This window comes from Haliaeetus leucocephalus, unplaced genomic scaffold (genome assembly GCF_000737465.1).
Source record: "Haliaeetus leucocephalus isolate CR32 unplaced genomic scaffold, Haliaeetus_leucocephalus-4.0 Scaffold175, whole genome shotgun sequence".
Taxonomy (NCBI): domain Eukaryota; kingdom Metazoa; phylum Chordata; class Aves; order Accipitriformes; family Accipitridae; genus Haliaeetus; species Haliaeetus leucocephalus.
In genome coordinates, this window is record NW_010972611.1 from 1,256,129 (window position 1) to 1,277,636 (window position 21,508).

General features: G+C 47.7%; 1 protein-coding gene across 3 annotated transcripts; it reads right to left on the bottom strand.

Moving 5' to 3' along the window:
• Positions 1–619: 619 nt before the first annotated feature.
• Positions 620–21,500, bottom strand: NCSTN (nicastrin). 3 transcript variants are annotated; one of them, XM_010564138.1, is made up of 17 exons: positions 21,341–21,500; positions 20,943–21,047; positions 19,375–19,498; positions 18,736–18,854; positions 17,528–17,673; positions 17,189–17,339; positions 16,644–16,753; positions 15,661–15,813; positions 14,154–14,258; positions 13,900–13,977; positions 13,585–13,754; positions 12,257–12,359; positions 11,885–11,980; positions 11,279–11,366; positions 10,985–11,136; positions 10,447–10,659; positions 620–696 (listed from the first exon to the last, which is right to left on the bottom strand). In XM_010564138.1, the coding sequence occupies exons 1-17, from the start codon at positions 21,450–21,452 to the stop codon at positions 670–672; spliced, it is 2,052 nt and encodes a 683-aa protein (XP_010562440.1). In that variant the 5' UTR covers positions 21,453–21,500; the 3' UTR covers positions 620–669. The 3 variants fall into 3 exon arrangements, with proteins under 3 accessions (XP_010562440.1, XP_010562441.1, XP_010562439.1); XM_010564139.1 differs by lacking the exon at positions 620–696 and adding an exon at positions 7,928–8,919 and having other exon boundaries at positions 13,585–13,652; XM_010564137.1 differs by lacking the exon at positions 620–696 and adding an exon at positions 8,225–8,919.
• Positions 21,501–21,508: the final 8 nt, after the last annotated feature.

Here is a 21,508-nt window from a genome sequence, read left to right on the forward strand (position 1 = left end):
GGGAAAACAGGCAGCTTTAACCCTTGTGCTGCTGGAGCAGAACCAGCTGGAGTTTTGTAACTTTTATACAGTGAGGGGCTGCATGTCCAAACAATGGGTTGGAGACTTGGAAGAAGATCCCAGCCACAACTCACAGATGCTGGAAAGACAGAGTCCCTGGGGGGCATTACTACTCCTGCCCATCAACTGGTACCTTCATGCACATGGTGGGACTGCGCCCCATCTCTCCAGCAAGGACCCTCTGCAGAACAAAAGGTGCTGGGCTCCACTGTGTTCCTGTGACCACCCAGCTGCTCATTCATGGCAAAGTCTTCTCTGGCAGACCTGCCTTTTTGGACCATTCCCTGCAGCCAAGCCATCAGAGATCCTGTAGCATCCACAGTGTCGCCTTTGGTGCCATTATACTTTGTCCAGACATGCACAAGTGCAGTTTGTGGAGGGGGCAGGTGCCAGCTCCATCATGTCTGGTTTGCAGCATGCTCTTGCAACTAATGGCTGCAGCCCAGGCTGGCTGTGAAGGTTCAGACACTCTGCACAGATGGCGCAAGGCCTCGCCGACCACACTGCAATGCTCAGCCGGGTGATGCTCCAGCTACCAGACTCTTTGCAGACAGTGAGAGGGAAGCAGAGCTATTTGGATCGACGCTGCAGAAGCACCTGGGCAGCCTGTTAATCTTCACTCAGGGTGATGATGACCTGCAAAGCCAGGGCTCAAGGCCTTTCTGGGCAAGGCTGTTAGAACACACAAATGTGTGTGCACATGCAGGCTGTCTATGCAAGCTGTGTGTGCACAAGTGTGCGTGCATGTGCAAACTTGGGCTGCAGAGTACACGTGCATGCGGGTAGGTGGCTGAGCAAGGTCCAGCACCCCTCAGCACATGTGTTTGCACGCACGCCCATGTTTACTTGTGCATGTGCCTAACTAATAACAGAAGGCCCCTGATCTGCACAGCTCTCCCCACGCCCTGGGCACGCTTGCCTGGCTAGTGACAGAAGCTCTCGGCTCCGATAGCCCCTCTCCTCGCCTTTGTCTCCCTGGCTTTTATGGAGTGCAGGTTTTGTGAGCGGTCGGTGACAGACGGCCCCGGTGCTCGATAACTAGACAATCTGTCACCACCACCACTGACAGCTTTCACAAGGAGCCCCTTTCCTTTCATCGTTCCCGGTTCCCTTCGCCTCTGCTTGTCCCCCTTCCACACGTGCTCTCTGGCTTTGTTCCCCCCTAAAAGCCAAATAGCGACAGAAGCTCCTGATCATAATATTGCTCTAATCGAGTCTGTCATAATCGGATCCAATCTAATTATGTCCAGATCCCTCTCTTCTCCTGACTCTCTATTGCCTGTCCATCTGTCCCTCTCTTCCCTTCCAGTCTTTGTGTCCATCCATCTGTTATCTGCAGGCCTTTCTCCCTTCCCATCATCTCCCTGGGCCCCTGCCCCATTCACAGCGTGGCCGCCCCAGACCTTTCCTCCAGTGGCTCCCTCTCCAATCCATCTCTCTTAAAGGCCTCTCCATCAATCCATTTAGCAGCAGCTCCCTGCCTCCTCTAGCCCATCTGCTTCTCCCTTTCTGCTGGCTGCAAGATGCAGAGATGCTGTTTTGTTTGTATGTCGATCTTGATTAGCCCCAGAAACCTCACTGTTAAAGCTGTGCTGGCACTGGGGAAAGATCACCTGGGTAGCAAAGAGCTGTAGGTCCTAAGCAGCATCCTCCATCCCTGCCTCACCCTCTACCTCCTCTGAGCAACTGCACCACACACAAGTGCTCAGGCTGGACAGGCAGGTGAAAGAGGCTGGAGATAAAATGACAGGGCCCCAGGAACACAGGGCCGCACAAGGCAGGCTGGGGAAGACCAAGCTTGAATCAGTATCTCCCCAAACTACCTTCCTTTTTCTCTAGCTCTGGTATTTTTCCTCCAGGGATGCATGCAACTGACTGGATGACGGACAGACGGATGGACAGACATGCAGGCGCGGTGGTGGCGAGATTTGACTGGATGTTCTTGCTGCATGCAGAGAGAGGACGAGGTCGAGCAGAGCTGGGGCAGACAGCTGCAATGGTACCCAGTGTGGGATCCAGGTGGCCAGGTATCAGTGTGTTGTGGATTTGGGGCGTGGGGTCACTCCAGGGTCTTCTGTGCCTTTCCCAGCAGCAGTGGGTGCTGGTCTCTGTCAGAGACAAGGGAGGCAGCAGAGATGGACCCTGGGCATGATCCAGTCTGGCAATTCCTACACTCCTAGTTGTAGTAGTCAGACCCTGATTTTAAACACATGTTGGACTTGGATGCCTGCTGGGTGCCAGCCAATGGCCCTTGCTTGCTGCGATAGTTATCCTGAGCTAAGCTGACTTCCTTCCTTCAGCTGGACCTCATTGCTGCTCATGGGTAGGACACAGAAAGCAGTTGTCAATGATCATGGCAGCAGGACTACTGGAGAGGGACCATAGGCTACAGGACAGAGCACTGGACTGGGACACAGGACTCAATGTATCCTTTAGACAGCACCATCACACAAAGGCTCCATTACGTCTGTATCCACTTTATTGGTCCATGGACCAAAGACCTGCCAGTCTACATAGGCAAAGGATAGGCTCAGGCCCACTCCACAGACACTCGAGGCACAGGGCATACGAAGCTCAGATGTCTTTAAAGTATTCAGCACAGACAGATCTAGAGCAGTTTCGAAGGCATGCAGAGGAGTAGCTCTTGGGGCAGGTAGCAGGTTTTCTCCATGTATTTATCTGGGAGTTAAAGCTAAATGCTCTCCCTTGAATAATCCATGCCTAAACAATTGTCACTTGTGAAAACAGGGTCTGGTTGTTTGTATATGCCTTAAAGCAGTATGTAGAGCAAGACCTCAGTCTCTCTAAATCCTGAGCCAGATATCAGGCAGGCAATAGCCCAACTGGAAGCTGAACCCAGCCACACTGCAATACTGACTGTCAGGGAGAAGTGAAGGGGATGAACGACAGTCCTGTCAAGGCCATCTGTGGGACAGCTCGACTCCAGCAAGCTGCAGCCACTGCTGCTGGGTTCCAGTGCTGGGAACAGGAGAGGCAACAGAAGCTGGGAAGACTGGTGAGGAAAGGATGCTACATGGGGAGCAGAAGTGTCATCTCAAGTAAGAGAAAGAGCGACTTCTTAGAGAAGTGACAGAGAGCATGGCACTACTAATACTGCTCTGCGATGTCCCAAACTCTGTCCCCAGCCTGAATAAGGCAATGGTAGCTATTCCTATAGCTCACCCAACAAACTCTCCTGCCCTTTGTCAGAAAGCCTCTTTCTTTGGTCTCCAAAAATCAATCCTTTTACCCCCACAGTGGGCTTCATCTCTATTTTAGCTGCTGACAGAAGGTGGAAAACAACTTATTTAAGACACCAATTTTTTCTTCCCGTCTCCACTGCTTCCTTCTCCCAGAAGCCAAACAGCCCTGGCTTTGTTCTGGGTATTAATTAACTTTCCTGCCTCTTAATATTCCAGAGCCATAAAGTTCCCAGGAGCTGGAAGGCCGGGTGCTAAGAAAACACACATTTCCTCTCCTTTCTCCTTGTCTCATTGACTGTCACCCCCATATGCCTCCCCCCTCAGGGCACAAGGGCAGCTGCAAACCCTCCTCTCTGGGCTCAGCCCCAGCCCTCTGCCTCCTGGGAGGCAGCTGAGTTCAGAGGTCAAGAGAGTCAGTGGCATCTTCTTTTTGTGCAGAAATCCCTGGTAGAGTTGCGTGGGGAGAGAGGAGAGGAAACTGATGCTTGCAAATTATGTGTGTGCATGAAGGGGGGAGTGTGTGTCTCAGCAAGATGCCTGGGGGCTCTACAGCAGAGAGAGCATGTGCCAGCTGCCCTCCTCAGCAAGGAGTCAGGTGCTGCCCAAAAAACCTAGTCTGGGATTTGATATAGGCTGGAGGTGGTTTGGGGTAATTCAAGCACTATCTCAGTACCAGAGGCATGGGTGAGAGTGCCATGGATAGTCTGCAGGGTTACCAGTAAGGACAGGACTTCTCATGGATCCATGCAAGGCAAGGTACAGGCATGAAGCTAATTTTGGAGGACAGTCACTGACAGTCAGGAGAAAAGTGAGGCAGAGAGATCCCTGGGTTTCTACTCCTGGCTTGGCACCTTGTAGCCAAAAGAGCCAGCAGCAGGTAGTGAATTACTTCTCTCCAAGTACAACAGGAAAGGCGGTTCCAGTGTCCGGTTGATCTTCTCCAGGGCTGTCCTGCCAGCACCAGACTCACTGCAGCTGGGTGTGGGGAGGAGATGGGAATAGGCTCAGAGCTGCAGCCTTTACCTTCAAGAGCAAAACACAGTGCAAGGTGCAGACAGGCAACTGCCCCTGGGAGCAGCTGCCCAAGCCTTCGCTGGCGTCAACGGCCTGTTTATTTTGAGGAGCAGTTCAGCAAGACTTGCTAGAAGTTGCATCACTTCTTTTTCCCCTGGCAGAGGGCTGCAGAACTTGCTTCTTCCAGGCTCCATCTCTTAAGGGTGAATCTACCCTTGGCTGCTCAGCCACTTTCTCCTTTCTTCCCTCTTTCTTTGGTCAAGCATTGAGCAGGGGACAAAGCTTGCAGAACCCCCGTCCCACTAAACCGGCAGAATAACTGACCTGCTGAACTCATTGCCTAAAAGATGCCAAAGATGCCAAGTGCTTGGACAGAACTCAAAGCTGTCCAGCATCTATAAGTGTCAGGAAAAACTGGTTAGACCAGGAATGATGTAAACAACCTCAAAATGTAGTAGTTCTGGAAGAAATTCAAGTACTCATGCTTTGGAGCAACAAGCCAAAGTCTTAAGACTCAGAAAAGATCATTTTCCCAGTACCTGAACTTGATTGTGATGCTGAACTGAAATGGACTGAGCTTTTGTCTCCTCTGCTGACTGTGCTAGAGAGATGGTAACCTTCGTCAGCTGGGAGAGTATCTTAAATCAATGCAGCAAGGTTTGCCAGGAGAAATCTGTCAAAGCCAGAAAACAGCTATGTATCTCTAGAGCATTCCTGTGAATTGTTTCTCAGCTGGACTATGTCCTCCAGGACCAGCTACGACAGATGCAAGTGGTGCTTGCTGCATCCCTTCCCTAGACCAAGAGGCAGCCAGGGGTACTCTGCTGTGAGCTGCTGCTTCAAAGACAACCAGACACAGAGCAGGAAAGTTGTTTGCTTTCCATATGTTTTGCATTATTTCCCATGCAAACTTTTCTAATTATCAAAGCAAATGGGCTTTGAATGGGGGAATTCTCATTCACGTCAGCCTACCTCAAAGAAGGCCGTACCACCAGCTTTGCACTGTCACCCAGCACAACCTAGACTCTACCTTATTTAGCCAGCACACTTCAAAATACACACAGTTGTTCCTCAGAACTCAATAATTTTGCTTCTATCGCAAAGATAAAAGTAAATCTACATGTATGCCGATACTCAAACTATTTTGCACATTAATGTACTGAGAAGGCACTTATTCCCCATTGCTTATTAGCATTAGGGATGCTCTAATTAATGCACATAATGTCAGGAGTGATGGAGGAAAGTGTATCAGGGGAGTTATCAACTTTAAGGTTTGCGCAGCTGAGGACAGCTGCTGTTATACCAGGATAGCAAGGAGGAACTAGAGATACAACTCAGCCCCAAACCAAAGGCAGCTACTGTACATTATGAAGGAAGACACACAAGGGGTCAAGCCTGTTTCATTTTTGAACTGGGGGCATGTATCTACTGCAGATAACTGTACTCTGAAGGTATGGAAAGGATGGCTTAAGAGTGAGCCTTTCCAGGGCTAAGACACTAACTCCAGGCTTAAAGCAGCAGACAGCAATTCCCTAAAGGGCAGCGATTGAGCAGTTGTACACAAAAGCAGCAAAGACTTCCCTGGTCCCAGCAGAGGTGAATGAGCACTCCCAAATCCACTGTCAGCTCTTTGTTTGAAGATCAGGAGTGAGACTAAATGACTGAATAGGTCACAGAAATCCCGATTCCTCCCATCTCTTGCCCTGTTTATGATCTGGAGGGGGATGCGAGTGAATGTAAGACCTTTTTGCATGGTCTTGTTTCTGTGTAAAATGAGACTTCATTCTCCACGTCACAAAAAGCAGCTTTCACCAACATTGGCTTTACTTTAACAAAACACCTTTGTATTTCAAATACCATTCACCTCAAGATCTCAAGAGCATCCCCTCACCCCTGTGAAACAGGGCAGTAGCGGGGTCCGTGTCACCGGTGAGATTCTCTCTCTGTGAGGGGAAGGGAAGCAGCTGCAGCCAGTCTGGGGCTGGACAGGGAAGAGAAACCTAGGGAATAGGATTCACTCTCGTAGCTTATTTACTTCCCAGATGAATCCTGCAATCCTGACTATTTCTTCCCCACCCCCTTTCATCCAACAGTCAGGCCCAATTCCCCAGAGGAGGGAAGGCTCAGATCTGCACGGCGCAAGCCTTGTCATCAAAAGCCAGCTGAGCAAAACAAATTTACTGACCATGGCAAAACAAAATGAGGAGGGCTGGAAACACCGATGGCTACTGCCTTCCTTTTACCCCTCTGAGCAGCGAGCGACACTGCTGGCACCAAGAGAGTTTGAGGGACACGCAAACCTCCAGCTCAGGGTAAATTTTGGGCTGACAGTCAAGCGAAGACTTGCGGTGTTCTCCAGCATTGGCAGCAGGAGGGAAAATGTGTCTCTGCTGCAGTGCCTGCCAGCCTAGCCCCCTTGCTTCTCCCCTCCTTTTGTCAGCCACTGATAGGAGGGTTGCTCATTGCACTGTCCACAGGGGAGACCTGTTGGCCATCCAAGGAGCGGCGTAGGCACAGACAACGGAGGCAGCTGTTTGTTTGCCTCGCCAGAGAGCAGCTCTGAACAAAAAGCTGGGAGTGGAAAATGGGGCTGGGAGCGGTAAAAGGGTTTATTCCTGTTTGTATGGGGAAAACAAGGAGGGAAAAAAATTCCAACCAGAAACCTTCAGGGAAAGAAAAAGGAAAAAATTAAAAAAGCCCAAACCTGAGCACAGAATCTAGATTTGAAAGACAGGAGAGTGAGCAGTATGGGAAGAACAGACGCATTTTTAATTTGAAAATTATCAAGAACCCTGTGTATATTGACCCAATTTGCTGATTAGCCATCACCGATCCCAACATCTCTCCACACAGCACTGCTCCACCTTGAATTAAGCATTTGCATTTTGATATGTACAAAACCAGAATGAACTTACCTTAGGGAAGGAAAAACACATTCTGCAAAATTCTCTGCCAGACCACATGCTGTCTTGAGGTCCTCCGTCTCACCCCAAATACGTTCATGCACAGAAATAGCTTACTTGCATAATTCTGAGGAACTGATTTTGTTCTGACAAAGTTGGAATGAGTCCAAAGATCAGGAGTTAGAGGCTATGAAAATCCTTATTGTAAAGACAAGATATCTCCATGTAAATTGAGATATGAGTTTCTTCAGCATTGCTAGGAGAAACTAAAAGAAATCAGGCACAGAAACATTCCACCAAGTATCAGGAGCAGTTTCCTGATAGCAGGATGCATTAGCAAGTGGAAAAAGTCTCCCTCAGGGTAGCACTGAAAGTACAAGGTCTGAATTACTTTAAAACTCCAGAGTGTATGCCTCATTGAGAAAAGACTTAAAAACAATAAGCCCTCGCTGTCCTCTAGGGAAGGGAAAGTGATGTCTGCTTTAGTGCTAGTCAGCTCTGATTTCTGGAATTAATCCTCTCTACCTATTTTTGAGCTCCTCGCTTTGGACAACAGCACTATTGCAACTTTAAATCACGATTGCTGAAGAACAAGTGAATTTTCATACAAAAGGAACAACCAGGAATATCCAAGTGCCTGGTCAGTCACAACTGCTAGCGCTGAGAGCCCAGTCTTGCTGGACACTAAGCAATAGCATCGAACGAAACAAAGCGTGTGAGCATGCTCATTAAAAAACATGTTTATTATACCAGTGCCTAGGGAATGACCGAGATCAAGGTACCATTGTACAAAGCGCTGTTTGGAGTGATCAGCCATCCCTGCCTTGGAGAGCTTACAGTCTAAACAACAGCTAGTTAATTCCCTGTCCTGTGTGAGGGCACAATGTCTTTCTTTTGTCCAGCTGTAGAAAGAATTAAAAGTTTCAATAAGAGTCAAAAACCAAATCAGACAAACTCTCTTTCTCCCAAGACCAAAACATATTGCAATACTCAGTGTTTTTGGTCCTTTTGGCAGCAACTAAGACAAAACAGGCAATGGGTTAATTTGTAAGTGGAGTTTGTTTTTTTTTTTTAATTAAACGGAACTATTTATATATATACGAAACCCAGAAAATATTGCACCATTGAAAAAGGACATTTTACACCTAATCATCTGTTAAACACATTTTGCCCTCCCTGCATTGTAGTATACACAGACTCACAGCAACTGTTGGACATTAAACAGGCAACCTGTGCTGTCAGACACCATGGAAATCTGCTGGTCCACATACATCCCAGAGAAAATACCTTTACCCTTGCCTTCAGTTAGGGAACACATCCATCACATTGTCGTCTCAGTGGCATTCAGGACCAATCCTCTCAAGTTGCTCAGAAGTAAAGACAAATTAAAAAGAAAGGTTTTGGGAACTTCTCAGTCACAGTTTCTTTAGGGCTTGGTCGGCGTGGTTTTCTGGGAAAGTCTCTTAAGTTTTAGGGCTCAGTCCCCAGAACCCGAGCAGGGAAGCTCTGGAGAGAAACATTTGCATCCCTATCCAGAGAGAGGGGCACTCCAGTGTAGTTTTATCTTTGACAATTGTAATCCAAGGGCTAAGACTTCTCAAGCCCCGAGAGCATCTTCAGTAAGCCACAGCCCCAGGGTCCCGTGGGATGCTAAAAAGTACATCTGCTTTGGCATTGATAAAATATGTGGCGATGAGAGAGAAGATCAGAATGGCAATGCCCACAACCAAAGTGATTATCTAGGAAGGGATGAGAAACACTTAGCATTGTTGTTACAAACACAGACCTGCAGCACCTCACAATTTGCATCAAATGGGGGTCTCTGAGAGAAAGCTACACAGAGCAGCTCACTACTGGGGCACTATGTACATTGAAATAAAAAGATACTCCGAGAACCTTCCAGCCTTAGACAAAAGCAACTGCCAGAGCAGGCCAGCTTTTGTAGTTATCAACAGAGCACACAAACTGATCTTTAAGAGAAAAAGGTAAGAAAGTTGTATCACAGATAAATAACGTATTGCATTTCAGAGTGGTCAACGCAGTTTGCAAGGATTTTTAGCAAGCATTTAATGTGACACTTTGGCTACTCCTGCATGAACTGTCATCTCCTCCGGCGAGGACTGTAAATGCCTTCAACAAGCACAGTTGCTGGCAGAATCAACATCTGCCAATAGCCTTTGCATAGCTGAGGTTACCTCCTGCTCAGCACCTTTCTGAAGCCTAAGTTCCAGACCAATCTAAGGCCTGTCAACCCTTCTCCTTGCATGCTAGGACTGCCATCCCCAGTCTCCCCTGGATATCTCAGAACAGTACCCATACAGCAGCCAGACACTCATGTGCCGCTACAACTCTCTCAGTACATTTTCTATTGGGTCAACACTTCAGGGATGGCTGGGCTTAAACTGTGCCTCTCCAGGGCACCAGTATCTACTGGGCTGTAACAGGCCGACAGACACAGGCAGGGCATTGTGCTTGCCTGACAGTGTTAAAAAGGCCCAGCGCCACACAAATAAATCGCTCAGATTTCAACTAACTATCTGAGAGATGCAACAATTGCCTGGGCTTGCATGGCCTTTGGGTGGCTTACTGCTAGCACGTGATGACAACAGCACTGTGCACTCCTGAGTCTGTCCTGACAGGGTATGACATCATTAACAGCCAACCAGAGGGCATCAAGAGAGGCAGAGAGTCCCAAAGTGACTGTACACTTAACCCCTATTCTGCTGGCACTTAAGCCACATCACACCCAGCTAAGGAGTACGTAGAATCTGAGACACTGAACCAACAGAAGCTTTCATTTGTGAAGGTTTGTGCAAAAGTTATTTCTGCACGGTTGAGAGGGGATTTGAACTGCAGGAAGGAAGATCCGGGTTGCACATCAGACAAAACACCTTAACAGTCAGACTCATAGGCTTGGCTCCCTGCGCTTGGGGAAGGGGTTAAGACTCCTGTCACTTCTATCTTTTATTCACAGAGCTCAGCCTGCTCATGGGACTCTTGATTATTCTGCACTGTCTCAGCTCCAGCGACTATATTATTAACCCACAAATGGCTGGAGGTGGTAGCGTTATCACCAGTGATGCATTCTTGGTTACCTTGTTTTCAAGGATCAAAGCCTGGCTGCTCTTAACTAGGGAGCTCACGCAGGATGATGGCACAAGATCTTGTAACAAACTCTGAACTGTTTCTCCAGCTGTCAGGAGATGTTATTCAAAGCTAGCCACACTTCTTTCTCTACTTTCTTTTTCAGACATGTACAAACTCACCTCTAGCTCCTTGCTGGCTACCAGAAATATTCGGGCATGGATCTCTTTCCACCGACTCTCTGTCCATGTGGAGTACTCTGTAGATCCCCATTGCCTCAGCTCAAAGGCAGGAGAGAGTGCTTTGCTTAGGTGAACAGTTGACCTAACACAGTAAGGGACTCGTGATGTTGAGTTTGGCTCCAGAGAACCCTGCACCCAGGCATATTCATACAGCTGCAAACAAAACAGGAGAGTAAGATACAGCAAACAGCCACTAGCAAATAACCAGACCACCCCCTGTTCTGGGACCTTACCTGTCTTTGGAGAGAGAGAGAGGGGCTTTACTGACTGTTGTCACTGTAAAGGGATCCTTTTGCCCACTCCTCCCCTGCCCTTGGGCATTAAGAGATGCCTCCTTGTTGGAGGAGTTTCCCAGTTCTCCCATGTGTTATTATGAGCAATAAAAAGCAATCCTAACCAGCTTTCCTCAAAAGCAGAAATCAGCAAATTGGACAGCAGATCTGTCCTTACCTATCACCCCACTCTAATGAATACATACTTCTTTCTCACTGCTGGGTGTTTTTTCAGGGTTCAGGCACTCTTCCTTGGTGAGGTTAACAACAGTGCCTGTAAGGTTGGCCAGGACATACTGTACAAGGTAGGTAGTGTTCACAGGGCTGGAAACAGCGACGTAATGTTGGGGAACATCACCTGGAACAGTCAGAGACATGGGATTGACGGGGAGATGGCCAGAAGCAAACAATGCTAGTATGGAGCTTTAGAAAGCTGCCAGGTAACATATGGGGTCAAACCCATCCCCTTGTTCTTCTTCCCTATGCTATGTTGCTCTTACCCAGAATTCCTTTTATGTCTGGTTTAATGATGGACTGAAACCAGGAATTGTTCATTTTAATCAGAAATCCATACAGCATTCGAGAGACCTGGAAAGAGGTGGAAATTGGTTTATACAAAGAGGAGAGAAAATAGCATCTTAACAGCTATACCTCTCAAAATTATTTGGCTGACAGGTATTTCCCGCTACAGGGGCCAAGAGCACAGCAAATGAGAGACTATATCTCACAACTGTATATAAGTCAGGACTGAGCTGTGAGAATTGGGTTTGATTCCAGCTCCGCTGACTCCTTAGCTGATCCTTGTGGCACACACTGCCATTTCACCTCAGCTTCCTCTTCTGCTTTGTGGAACGAGGATAAAGGAGCTCTGTTTTGTAGAGGGCTCATGAAGCTTGATGTCTGCCCTGAGATCAAGAGGCAAGGAACTAGAGAAGGGTGAAAGGTTTTTCATTCAGCTGTGGCGGGGAAAGAGAGGGGGGGGGAGGCAAAGCCCTTATGGAAACAGACAGGACAGCATGCTGTGTAAACACACATAAACAGAGACAGAAGGGAAGTACGTGAGGGCTCATAAGAGATGCTAGGGACTCAATTCCATCTGCTCGTACCGTTTTTGGATCTGCCTGAATAGCAGAGGTGGTGTTGGCTCCCCCCGCAAGCCGGTAGAGAGCACGGGCGACCACTGTGGCAACTTCTGCCAGGGACTGCAAAGGAAGAGTGCTCTGTGTTAATCAAGATAGGCAGATCCAGCAAAACAAGCAATGAGAGCAAGCCAGAATCTACACATCCATCAAAACGCTTACATCGTGCTAGCATTTGAGTGCCTATTGCCTTTGTCACTATACAAAGCACTCCCTCCTTCTTTCTGCCCTTTTTGGAAACAGCTTTCCCCGTCTTCCCATGACCCTGCTTCTATCTGCCCTTACCCAAAGCCCCATCCACCCCAGATACAGCAGCTAGAGAAAATGCAAAGTAGGAACCTTAGCTGTGTCTGTGACATACTCCAAGGTCTCCTCAGGGCTAAGCCCCTCGGGATATTGCATCCGGATGTTCTCTGGAGTGTCATACATGCTCTGGTAGTATCTGAAAAGAAGGCAAACAGAGGTTGGGGAGGGGCAGAAAGAAACCACAGGGCATGGAATTAAATTCAGAGTATGCCTAAAGCAAACAGTGGGAGCAGTCTCCTGGGAGCAGAGATACAGCCCTGCCAAAGCACTGCCCTGCCACACGCTCCTTAAACCGTTTAATGAGGCTTTATAATTAACTTGGCCCTTCCACAGCTTCTCCCATCTGAGGATCTCCAAGCAATTTACAAGCTGTGATTAGCTTTCAGGTGGACAACAGCCCAATCTATTAAATGGGTAGAGAAACTGAGGCAAGGACAACCCATGCAGAAGGTCTCCTGGGAAGAAGGCTTTTGATGCAAGTCGTGCCAGTGGATTTTATTAATGCCTTATCTTGAAGGCGGCAAAGAATTCCAAGTGAACTCTATGAGAGATTTACACCAAGGCATCTGCAGCACATGCAGCTGAACTGGGAATTGGGCTGAAAGCCCACTGCATGGTCTTTGCGCCTGACATTCCCAGCCAGTCTGGGACTAATCCCCCCAGTCCAAAGATGGGTAACACCGCAGTGAGTTGCACTTTCCTCCACCCCAACTCTTCCCACCCCTTTACAGCAGTGCAGATTTAGAGGTGAAAGGGAAGCTACTTCCCCTTGATTACTACAGAGATCCTCAGAAATAGCAGAAAAGGATAGAAGGTGAAGGGAAAGAGACAATTTGAAGGGTTTAGGGAAGAGGGGAGAAACATATGTCTGTCCTCTACCCTACATTTCCACTTCCAAAGTTGCAGAGGAACAGGGGATACCCAAGGAACGTGCTGCAGTAGGGTCATGTGGGGTAAATGAAAGTGCCCTTTCCAATGCCTGGGGCCTTCTGCCATCACAAATAGAAAGCTATACTAAAAAAAAAAAAAAAAAAGAAAAAAAAAGTCAGCTAGCTTCTGGAAGAACAGATGAGGCTTAGGCACGCTCAGTTGCCATTTGCTCACCTCTGGCTTCCAGCCAGCTGTGGGGAACATTTTCTATACAAAACTGGATTTCTTTTGGTTGTCAGAATAATTATGTTGCGCTTGTTCAATCCCATGGCACATGTTTGCTCCTCTGCTCCCCCGCGGGGACTACCGCTCTACATGTATGTTAGGCAGCACACCCCTGGCAGAAGTGTTGCAGGAGCTCAGATGCCCTCTGCCGGCTCTGCTGCCTTCGGCCATGGGCCAGCCTGCGTCCACTGACCCCGGAAAAGTACCTGTTCTGGAAGGCAGTCTTGTGGTCAGTTAGGACCACTCCAGGGATGTGCCGGGCCCGGAGGAAGCGCTGGAAGGAAGATGGGGGAAGAGGCTGCGAATACCCAGCTTCTTGCAAAGTCACGTTTGCTCCCACGCTGCTATTACTCAGAACATCTAGCAAGTTTCTAACCTGAAAGAAGAGAAAATGGCACTGTTCTGCTATTCTTCTGGATGTGTAATTTCTCTGGAAAGGTTAACATCCTGATCATTTGCAGTGTGCTAAAGATCCCACAGCATTTTGGTTAGATGAATGACTACAGATTGCTTTCTATTACCTGCACTTCAACAGATTCATTCATCCGAGAGACAGGGTCTGTATGCATCCAGAGAATTGAGTCATTCCTTAGAGCCACCTTCACAAAAAAAAAACCCACCATAAGTACATGACTGGACATCACTAAGTCTTGCAGAGCAGGGAGGTCCAGTCCAAGTAAAAAAATCAAAAACAGTGCAAGGCTAGCTGGGAAAACCACAGCTAAATTATCACAGAGAAACAGGCAATAAAAAGGTTCCCTAACTTATCCCGCACCTGATTCAACTCCACAAATGAATGAATGTTGTCCAAGCGGAGAGGAAACTTGTCTTTTTCCATATCATACACCATTCGTGAGCTGCCAATATAATCAAAGGTCTCCTACAACAGAAAAAAAATTAATACATGAATCACATACGGAGAGCTGCTTGGCACAACTAACAGCAATATCTGAGGCGCTGAGGTGGAACAAAACCAGGAGTTCGAGGGCCAACTGCTGCACCAAGCATTTCTGAAGGTTCACATAGCCTGGCACACACCAAAAGACCAAAGTAAATATTACATTGTGCCTGGCTCCAAAGACAAAGATATTGTAGGAAAGGATGCAGCAAAGGACAAAAAGGAAGGCAAAGAGCAAAAAACCCCAGGGGACAGCTACTGAATTTCACACACAAGAAAGGCATGGAGGCAAAGTTAGACTTAAGTAAGCATTGATATCTAGCAAGATACTGTTTCTGTGAGTAACAGCAGAGAGGCATTAATACAGCCTTTACTCTGGCACAAGTCATCATCTTTGTTTTTTGGTAAGGAGGACAGCAAGTCAGGGAAAAGGGCAATTCTCTATTCCAGGAATTAAACATCTGAAGCTTTCCTGAAAGGAGGGGTGTCTGTTTCCCTGGAAAAAAGGGAGGGAAGGCTAGATGACAGAAATGAGTTTGTCATGGGAGCTGCAAAAAGCTGAGCATTGCCTGGGGAAGAATAGGTGCCCCCAAGAAGAGAATCCCCACAACAAAGAAGGGCAGTGAAGTCAGCCAGCCACCAGACTTCCCCCTTGACTAATTTACAGCCAAGTCTTATCATTCCTCCTACATCCCGGGAGCATGACAGAGAATGTCCGCTCCGTAGCACTGTATGCCTGTCTCCCCCAGGGAAATCCTGACTAGGGATATCGGTGCTGAGGAGGGTGAATGAAGGGAATCACATGGCCACAGCATGGGGCTGTGGGAGCCAGTTTCACAAAGCTGCACAAAAGAAGCCATCAATGTAGATGCCTTGAGGGGAACATCAGCTGTTGGCCATCAGTCCCTCCTCTACATGCTTGTTCTGCTTTTCCACAGCTGCCAACTCCAGTGCTGGGCTCTCAGAAATGAGCTACATTTTGCTGCTGTCAACACATATATTTTTAATCTAGCCTTTTCTGGGCTTCATTTCAGAATTTAAAGCCTGGCCATTGCAGTTCATCCTGAACGGGGGTGAGGCAGAGAACAGACATAAAGACAGGCACAATGGGAGGAGACAGGAGGGAAAGCAAAGTTTGAATCATTCATCCAGAATGAACTGTGGGGCAGAATATGCGTTGCCCCAGTGGAAGCTCCATCTGCTGTTGTTATCCCAATGCAATTAAGATCCTGTTCTCACTGGGGGAGTGGAGAGAACCATGGTGTGGGGATGCAGACAAATGACTCCGCACAAAGAGTATGGAAAAAGTTCATTTGCAGGGAGCCAAGGACTGATTTGCTATCTTAGAACAAGCCAAATGGTGGAGCGATGCTGCTGCTCTTACCCCTTGGAAGAAGGTGAACATTATATTCCTTTGCAGCAAATGAACATCTGATGCTTTATGAAGGGCTTCAGCAGCAGCCAAGTGGGTCACAAAAGAAGAGACAGCACTCTCTGCTCCAGGTGCTATGTTCCAGAAGAAGGAATGGCTGTCAATCTGTAAGCATGAACAGGAGGTGTAAGAAATGTGCAAATAGACAGAGGAATACTGTATTGGGAAATCAAATCTATCACCTCTCTCCTATCCCACTCATCCTACTTACAAGGGAAGAATCAAAGCACCCCACCTAATGAAACTTAAAATACCAGTTGCATTGCCATGGCAGTCCTAAGGCCTCAGAGCCCTGCCACCGCCACCACCCCTCAGCACTGATCTGAAAACTGGGATTATCAAGCATGCCGTACTTTTAATGCTAGCATCACTGTTCAGCATGAGGCTCTGAGATGGTGACAAAATGGAGTTTTGAACTTGCATCTCTGGAGAGTGTAAAGTGACTGTAAAACAGACTGCTAGATGTGGAAGTGAACTTCTTTCTCAGCTCTGACACTGACTCACTGCTTGACACACAAGAAGATCTCCATGTGATCCAGCCTCTCCCCCCCAAAAAGATAAAGATGAGCCAACCATGCCGTCTCCTTCTCTGGAATGCTTTTTAAGGATGTGAAGTATCTTAGGAAAGCATAACAGACACGCTAGCTATTTCTACTTGTCTGGTTCCATCAGTGAAGAAAATGCTGAAAAAAGTCTCACATAACAAGACGGAAAGAAACAAAAGGCAAATGTCCTTATACTGAAAGAGCACGTAAACCCACCAACTAAAAGGCTTGTACCTGTAGAAACACAATAGCCAGTCAGAGCTAAAAGGTCTGGAATACAGGAAGAAATGAAAAACATATGAGAAGTCTATTCCCACGAGACCCTAAGCCCACGTCTTCCCAGAATCCTTCCAATCCATGCTCAACAAAGCAAGATTAAGAGGTACCTACTCGCGTAGCGACAATAACAACTTCCTTCTTGGGATCAACTTTTCCAGAGGAATTGATAGGTTGCAAGGTGCTCCACACATTGTAATCAAGAAGAGGATCACATACAACCTCTAGGAAGCAGAAGCAACATTACTTGAGACTACAGCAGTGATAAGTGAGAAATGAGCTTTCTGGTCAGCTGTAGCTCATCAGTGGGTCTATCAGGGTAAAGTCACTGGCAAAACATTCACCAAGACCAGGATTTCAATTCATGTACGCACAGTCTAATGGAGCAGTAATCTCAGAGCCATTCTTGATGATCTATGTAGCAGGTATTGGGTACCTTTCTCAGCCAGCACCTCTTCTACATATTATTTTCTAAACTGATGACAAACATAGCCAAAAATTCCTTACCACTTGAATAGTTTATTTTGGAAAGGTTCAGTTGGCAAGGAAGCCTTTAAAGAAACTCTAAAATTTTCTTTCTTTTGCACAACTGTATTCCACTGGGATTTTTACCACCAGCCTTATCCCACATCACGACAAGGAAAGAGGAATCTGCTCACCTGGATTAATGCTGAAGGTGCTTTGGAGGGAGCTGCGTCTCATGCAGGTAACCGTGCTGGTGACAGCATGCATGTGGGAAAAAAGCTGCATGGCACAGAGAGGGTACTCGGGGCCAGATCCATCACGAGGAACATTATGGTCTTGATAACACTGGATGGAAATAAAAATCATTACAAAACTTAGCCTTTCTGTAACAGCACTGTATACTGCATATAAAATTGGACCATACATTTTTACTGTAGATTTCAACATCTAAGCTGAGAGAAAACAAAACTTCTGCCCCCTTTCCTGAATAGTGCAGCAGTTCCCCTCTCCTACTCACTGAGCAAGTGCAGTACCTGCTTAATAACTTGTGTCTCATTGGCATCTTCAAGGAGAAAAATAGGGAAGTCAAAATCCTCATATGAAAGCCCACTCCCCACAGGATTCCACACAGTCTTATTGCAGTGTGCAAACTGAGGGCCATAATCTTTGGAATAGACACCTGAAAACAGAAAGAAATGGGCAAATCTGAGCCTGCATGAGAATAACAGACTGCAGCAGAGGTAGGGCCTGCTGAGAAAATAGCAGCAAATACAGAATGAGCACTATTAAGGGCTGAGGAACCAGCTGACAAAAGCTTGGAGAGATGGAGTTGGTCACTGTATGCGGCAGAGTGGCAGAGACAGAGCGCTGTGTCACACAGAGAGAATGAGAAACATGCATGCTCAAAGCCATCACATGCCAGGAGGCTGGCATGAGCACTCAGTGAGCATTTATCACATGCTGAGAGAGCGGAGGAGGCACACAGAGAAACATTATATTTCAAAAGGAGGAACATACAAACCCGTATTTTCTGAGCTTATCATGTGCTGGAAGCACCCCTAAGGCATCTGTAATGTGCCAATCATTTTAACACCTAGATACCGTGCAAACAGCATGAAGGCAGACACAACAAATGCCAGCACACTAAACTCATCTCAGGAGCGTACATGGCATCCTTCACAGCAGAAAGCTTTGTGCAAACTACAGAAGGTGTAGCAATTTCTCCCCTCAAAGTGCAATACAGTAAATTTGCTGCATGAAAAAATAGTGAAATGAAAACCTAACTGAAACCACAAGGGGAGTTCAGGGAGGCAGAATGTAATTTTAAAAAGTAGCAATTGGCCCAGACAGAGAGGTTAACACACACTCCACTCAATCTATGCAAACACAAGATGCTTTAATGATCACATGTGGACAAAGTACAACTTTCACGTTAAAGAAAAAGAAGTTACAACCACCCTTGGTCAGGTTTAACACTTTAGTGACTTAATGCTGTTTTAGCCAGCTTATATAACAGTCTTCCCCTAAACACCTGTCCCAGCCTTTGCTGAGAAATGATGAGATTCCAGTTCATGCCAACTACTTTGAAAGAACATATTGAGCCTGTTATCTTAAATACCATTTTGACATTAAAGTGCAGCTGCAATTTCAGCTATCCTTTGCATTTCTTTCTTTGACCATACAATGCAAAGGCATTATTCCTCTTCCTCCTAACAAGGATAAAGACTTAACATTTCCTTACCAAACCCATCATTGGGGCACTTCAAACCAGGAGAGAATCCCTGGGGAGGGCTAGGTTTGGAAACGGCCACAGCAAGGCCTGACACTCGTGAGGTTCCCTTCAGCTGCAGCATTACCCTCCTGGAAGACAGAAAATACAACAGAAATTATGAATTAATTAATGAAGAGTTACAATTCCAAGACATGCTAATGCTGGCTTATTACAGTTGAGCATGTCATGATGCTTTTGATCAGAATAACCAACACGTCCCTTTTTCTTCTCAGAACTGCATAAGATTATCCATACAGCAACAAGCAGAAAACTTGAGCTACTTCTTTCCTGCCCAGGAAGAGATGTGACCAATCTTAATCATGTTGCTTAATGAACTTTAGTAACTGCTACAGTGATGCACATGGCATGAGAATTTACACAGAGCAGAGCTCTTGTAACAGCAAAGCAGCCCATTTAAGAAGAAGCAAATTCAGGCACTAAACCACAGTAAAATCACAAATGTTTCCACCTCACTATACTTCAGTGCAGTCAGGGCTGATTCTGCCATCTGTCACTTGAAAAATGACATTTTCATCACCAGATTAGGGACCCATATTGGTCTTTGGGGCTTCAGTCAACCTGGGAAGATAAAAACTGATGATGACTGACCTGTTGAAGAGGTTCCCATCGAGCAATATCATATAGGGTGGGTGTGGGCCATCAACAAGCACCCAGTTCAGGTCCTCCTCCTTCTCAACCACGTGGATTACCCCCGTATCTCCGCTGATGGAGGCTGCGGAAGGAGAGTGTGCCCTTCCTGTTTCACAGTGATCTACTTCGTTCACACCCCCAAACCATCCCGGAATAGCAGAGCAGTATGTTACTAAGGGCTTTAGGGAAGAACACCTCATGGGATTAGAGGGCTGGAGGAAGCAATTTGGTGAAATGGCACCATTTAGCTAGAGCAGGACAGAAAAAGGAATAGTAGCTTTTAGTAGGGGAAAAAATTGCTGAACAGCATAGATTAAGAAATAAGCACTCAGGCTTTGAAAGCATCTTTTGTTTAAGCACATGAAAACATTTAAGGATCTTCAGCTAACTAAGCACTAGGAGTTTCCTGTGACTGAAGAGAATAAGGAAGGACAGCAGGAAACTGAAGCCCTGAGAAGAAAGGCACACAGAGGAGACAGGACCTGCCTCAAGCACCACAGTCACAGCACCAGTTCAGTGCTGCCCCTCAGCAAAGAGTAAAGATTGCAAATTCAGAAACTGAGAGCTCAAAGACAGCTCAGCACGAGGCCCAGAGGAGCACAAGGGGCAAAAGATTGTGCAGCAAAGGGGACTAGCAACAAAGCAGGTCCACTGCTTATCATTTTGCCCCGTCCCAAAGAAAACAGATGACAGACAAAGGACTTTCATAAGAAGCTACTGGTAAAAACAAGCATTTTGTCAACCCCCACAGTTAGTAACCGCTGTCACTGTCAGAAACTGCCCGTGACTGGGAAGGCAGGACTGCGTACAGCTGTCTGACCAAACACTAGGCTCACACAGAGGGTGGAAGAGGAGGCAGAGAACCTTGTACCCTCAGTTATCTGACACACCAAGTGCAACTGTGCTGCCCTGTAGCGGCAGCTGACAACCTCTGCTGCAGGGAGTAGCTCACCGTGGAGGCAAAACTGAACTGGAAATGAGCAGAACACTGACTCACACTATCTTCAGCCAGCTTAAATGGGGTTCCCTTATCTATCTTTTAATTTTAACAGTCATGTGGTCCTGCCTTCCCCATTTCAGCACGACAAAAACCCCTTACAAAGTTAACAAGCATTGTGCAAGCAGCTCAGCCAAGCCCCCCAGTCCCTTCAGCCATCACCTTCTCACTTCTTCACTTCCTGCTCCCTTCCTCTCATACTTTGTTATCCCCTAACTGCATTCTGCAGTGCTCACAGCTTTGCCTCGTACCCCTAGAAGCCATGGCTTGGTTCTGCCCTGTGTGTGCACTGACTGCAAAAGCTCAAAATGCTGCTCTCAGCCTTGGCAGGGATTTTTGAGGTCTGTAAGAACACACTCTCTCTAAGGTCTCCACTCCTCAGTTTAGCAGAAACAGGTCAGCATTACTAGGGAAAAGAGTGCTGAAAACAAGGGCGATACTGATCTAGGCAAGTCCAACAGGAGAGCTGCATTACACTCCATCACAACCATGCCAAGGAGCTGCGCCAGGGCCCCGCAGCTGTACTCACACTGGCAGCCGATCTGGTGGGTGGCATTCAGGAGGCGAACACACGGTGCCGTTTTGTTCAGGGGGATGTAGATCTTCCTCTCGACAGAATTCCCCTGGCAGGAGCCTAGGGAGAAAACACAGCCCCACCTCAGAGGGGGACAAACCAGGGGCTCTTCGCATCTCAAAAGGCTCTCCCCAACTCGGGGAGGGAGAGGGAAGACGAGCCCCTCCCCAGCTCAGAGGGCGACAGGCAAGGGGTCCCAGTGCCGCCACCTCAAAGGGGGCCAGGCGAGGCCGGCCCGCCCGCCCTCCGTCCGTCCGTCCGTCCGTCCCTCCGCCTCAGTCGCGGAGCGGCCACAAACCGGGGGAGGCCAGGCCTGCCCTGCCCTGCCCCGCCCCTCTCCCAGTCAGCCTCACCCGCTGCAAGCACGGCGAGAAGCAGCCCCCACCATGCCGGGAGCTGGGCTCGGCAGCTCCCCGCAGCAGCCTCCATCCCCCGGCTGCCCCAGGCTCTCCCCGCCGCCGCCATCTTCCCAGCCCTTCCGCTTCCTCCGCCGCGGCCACGCACAAGCGCCACCGGAAGCC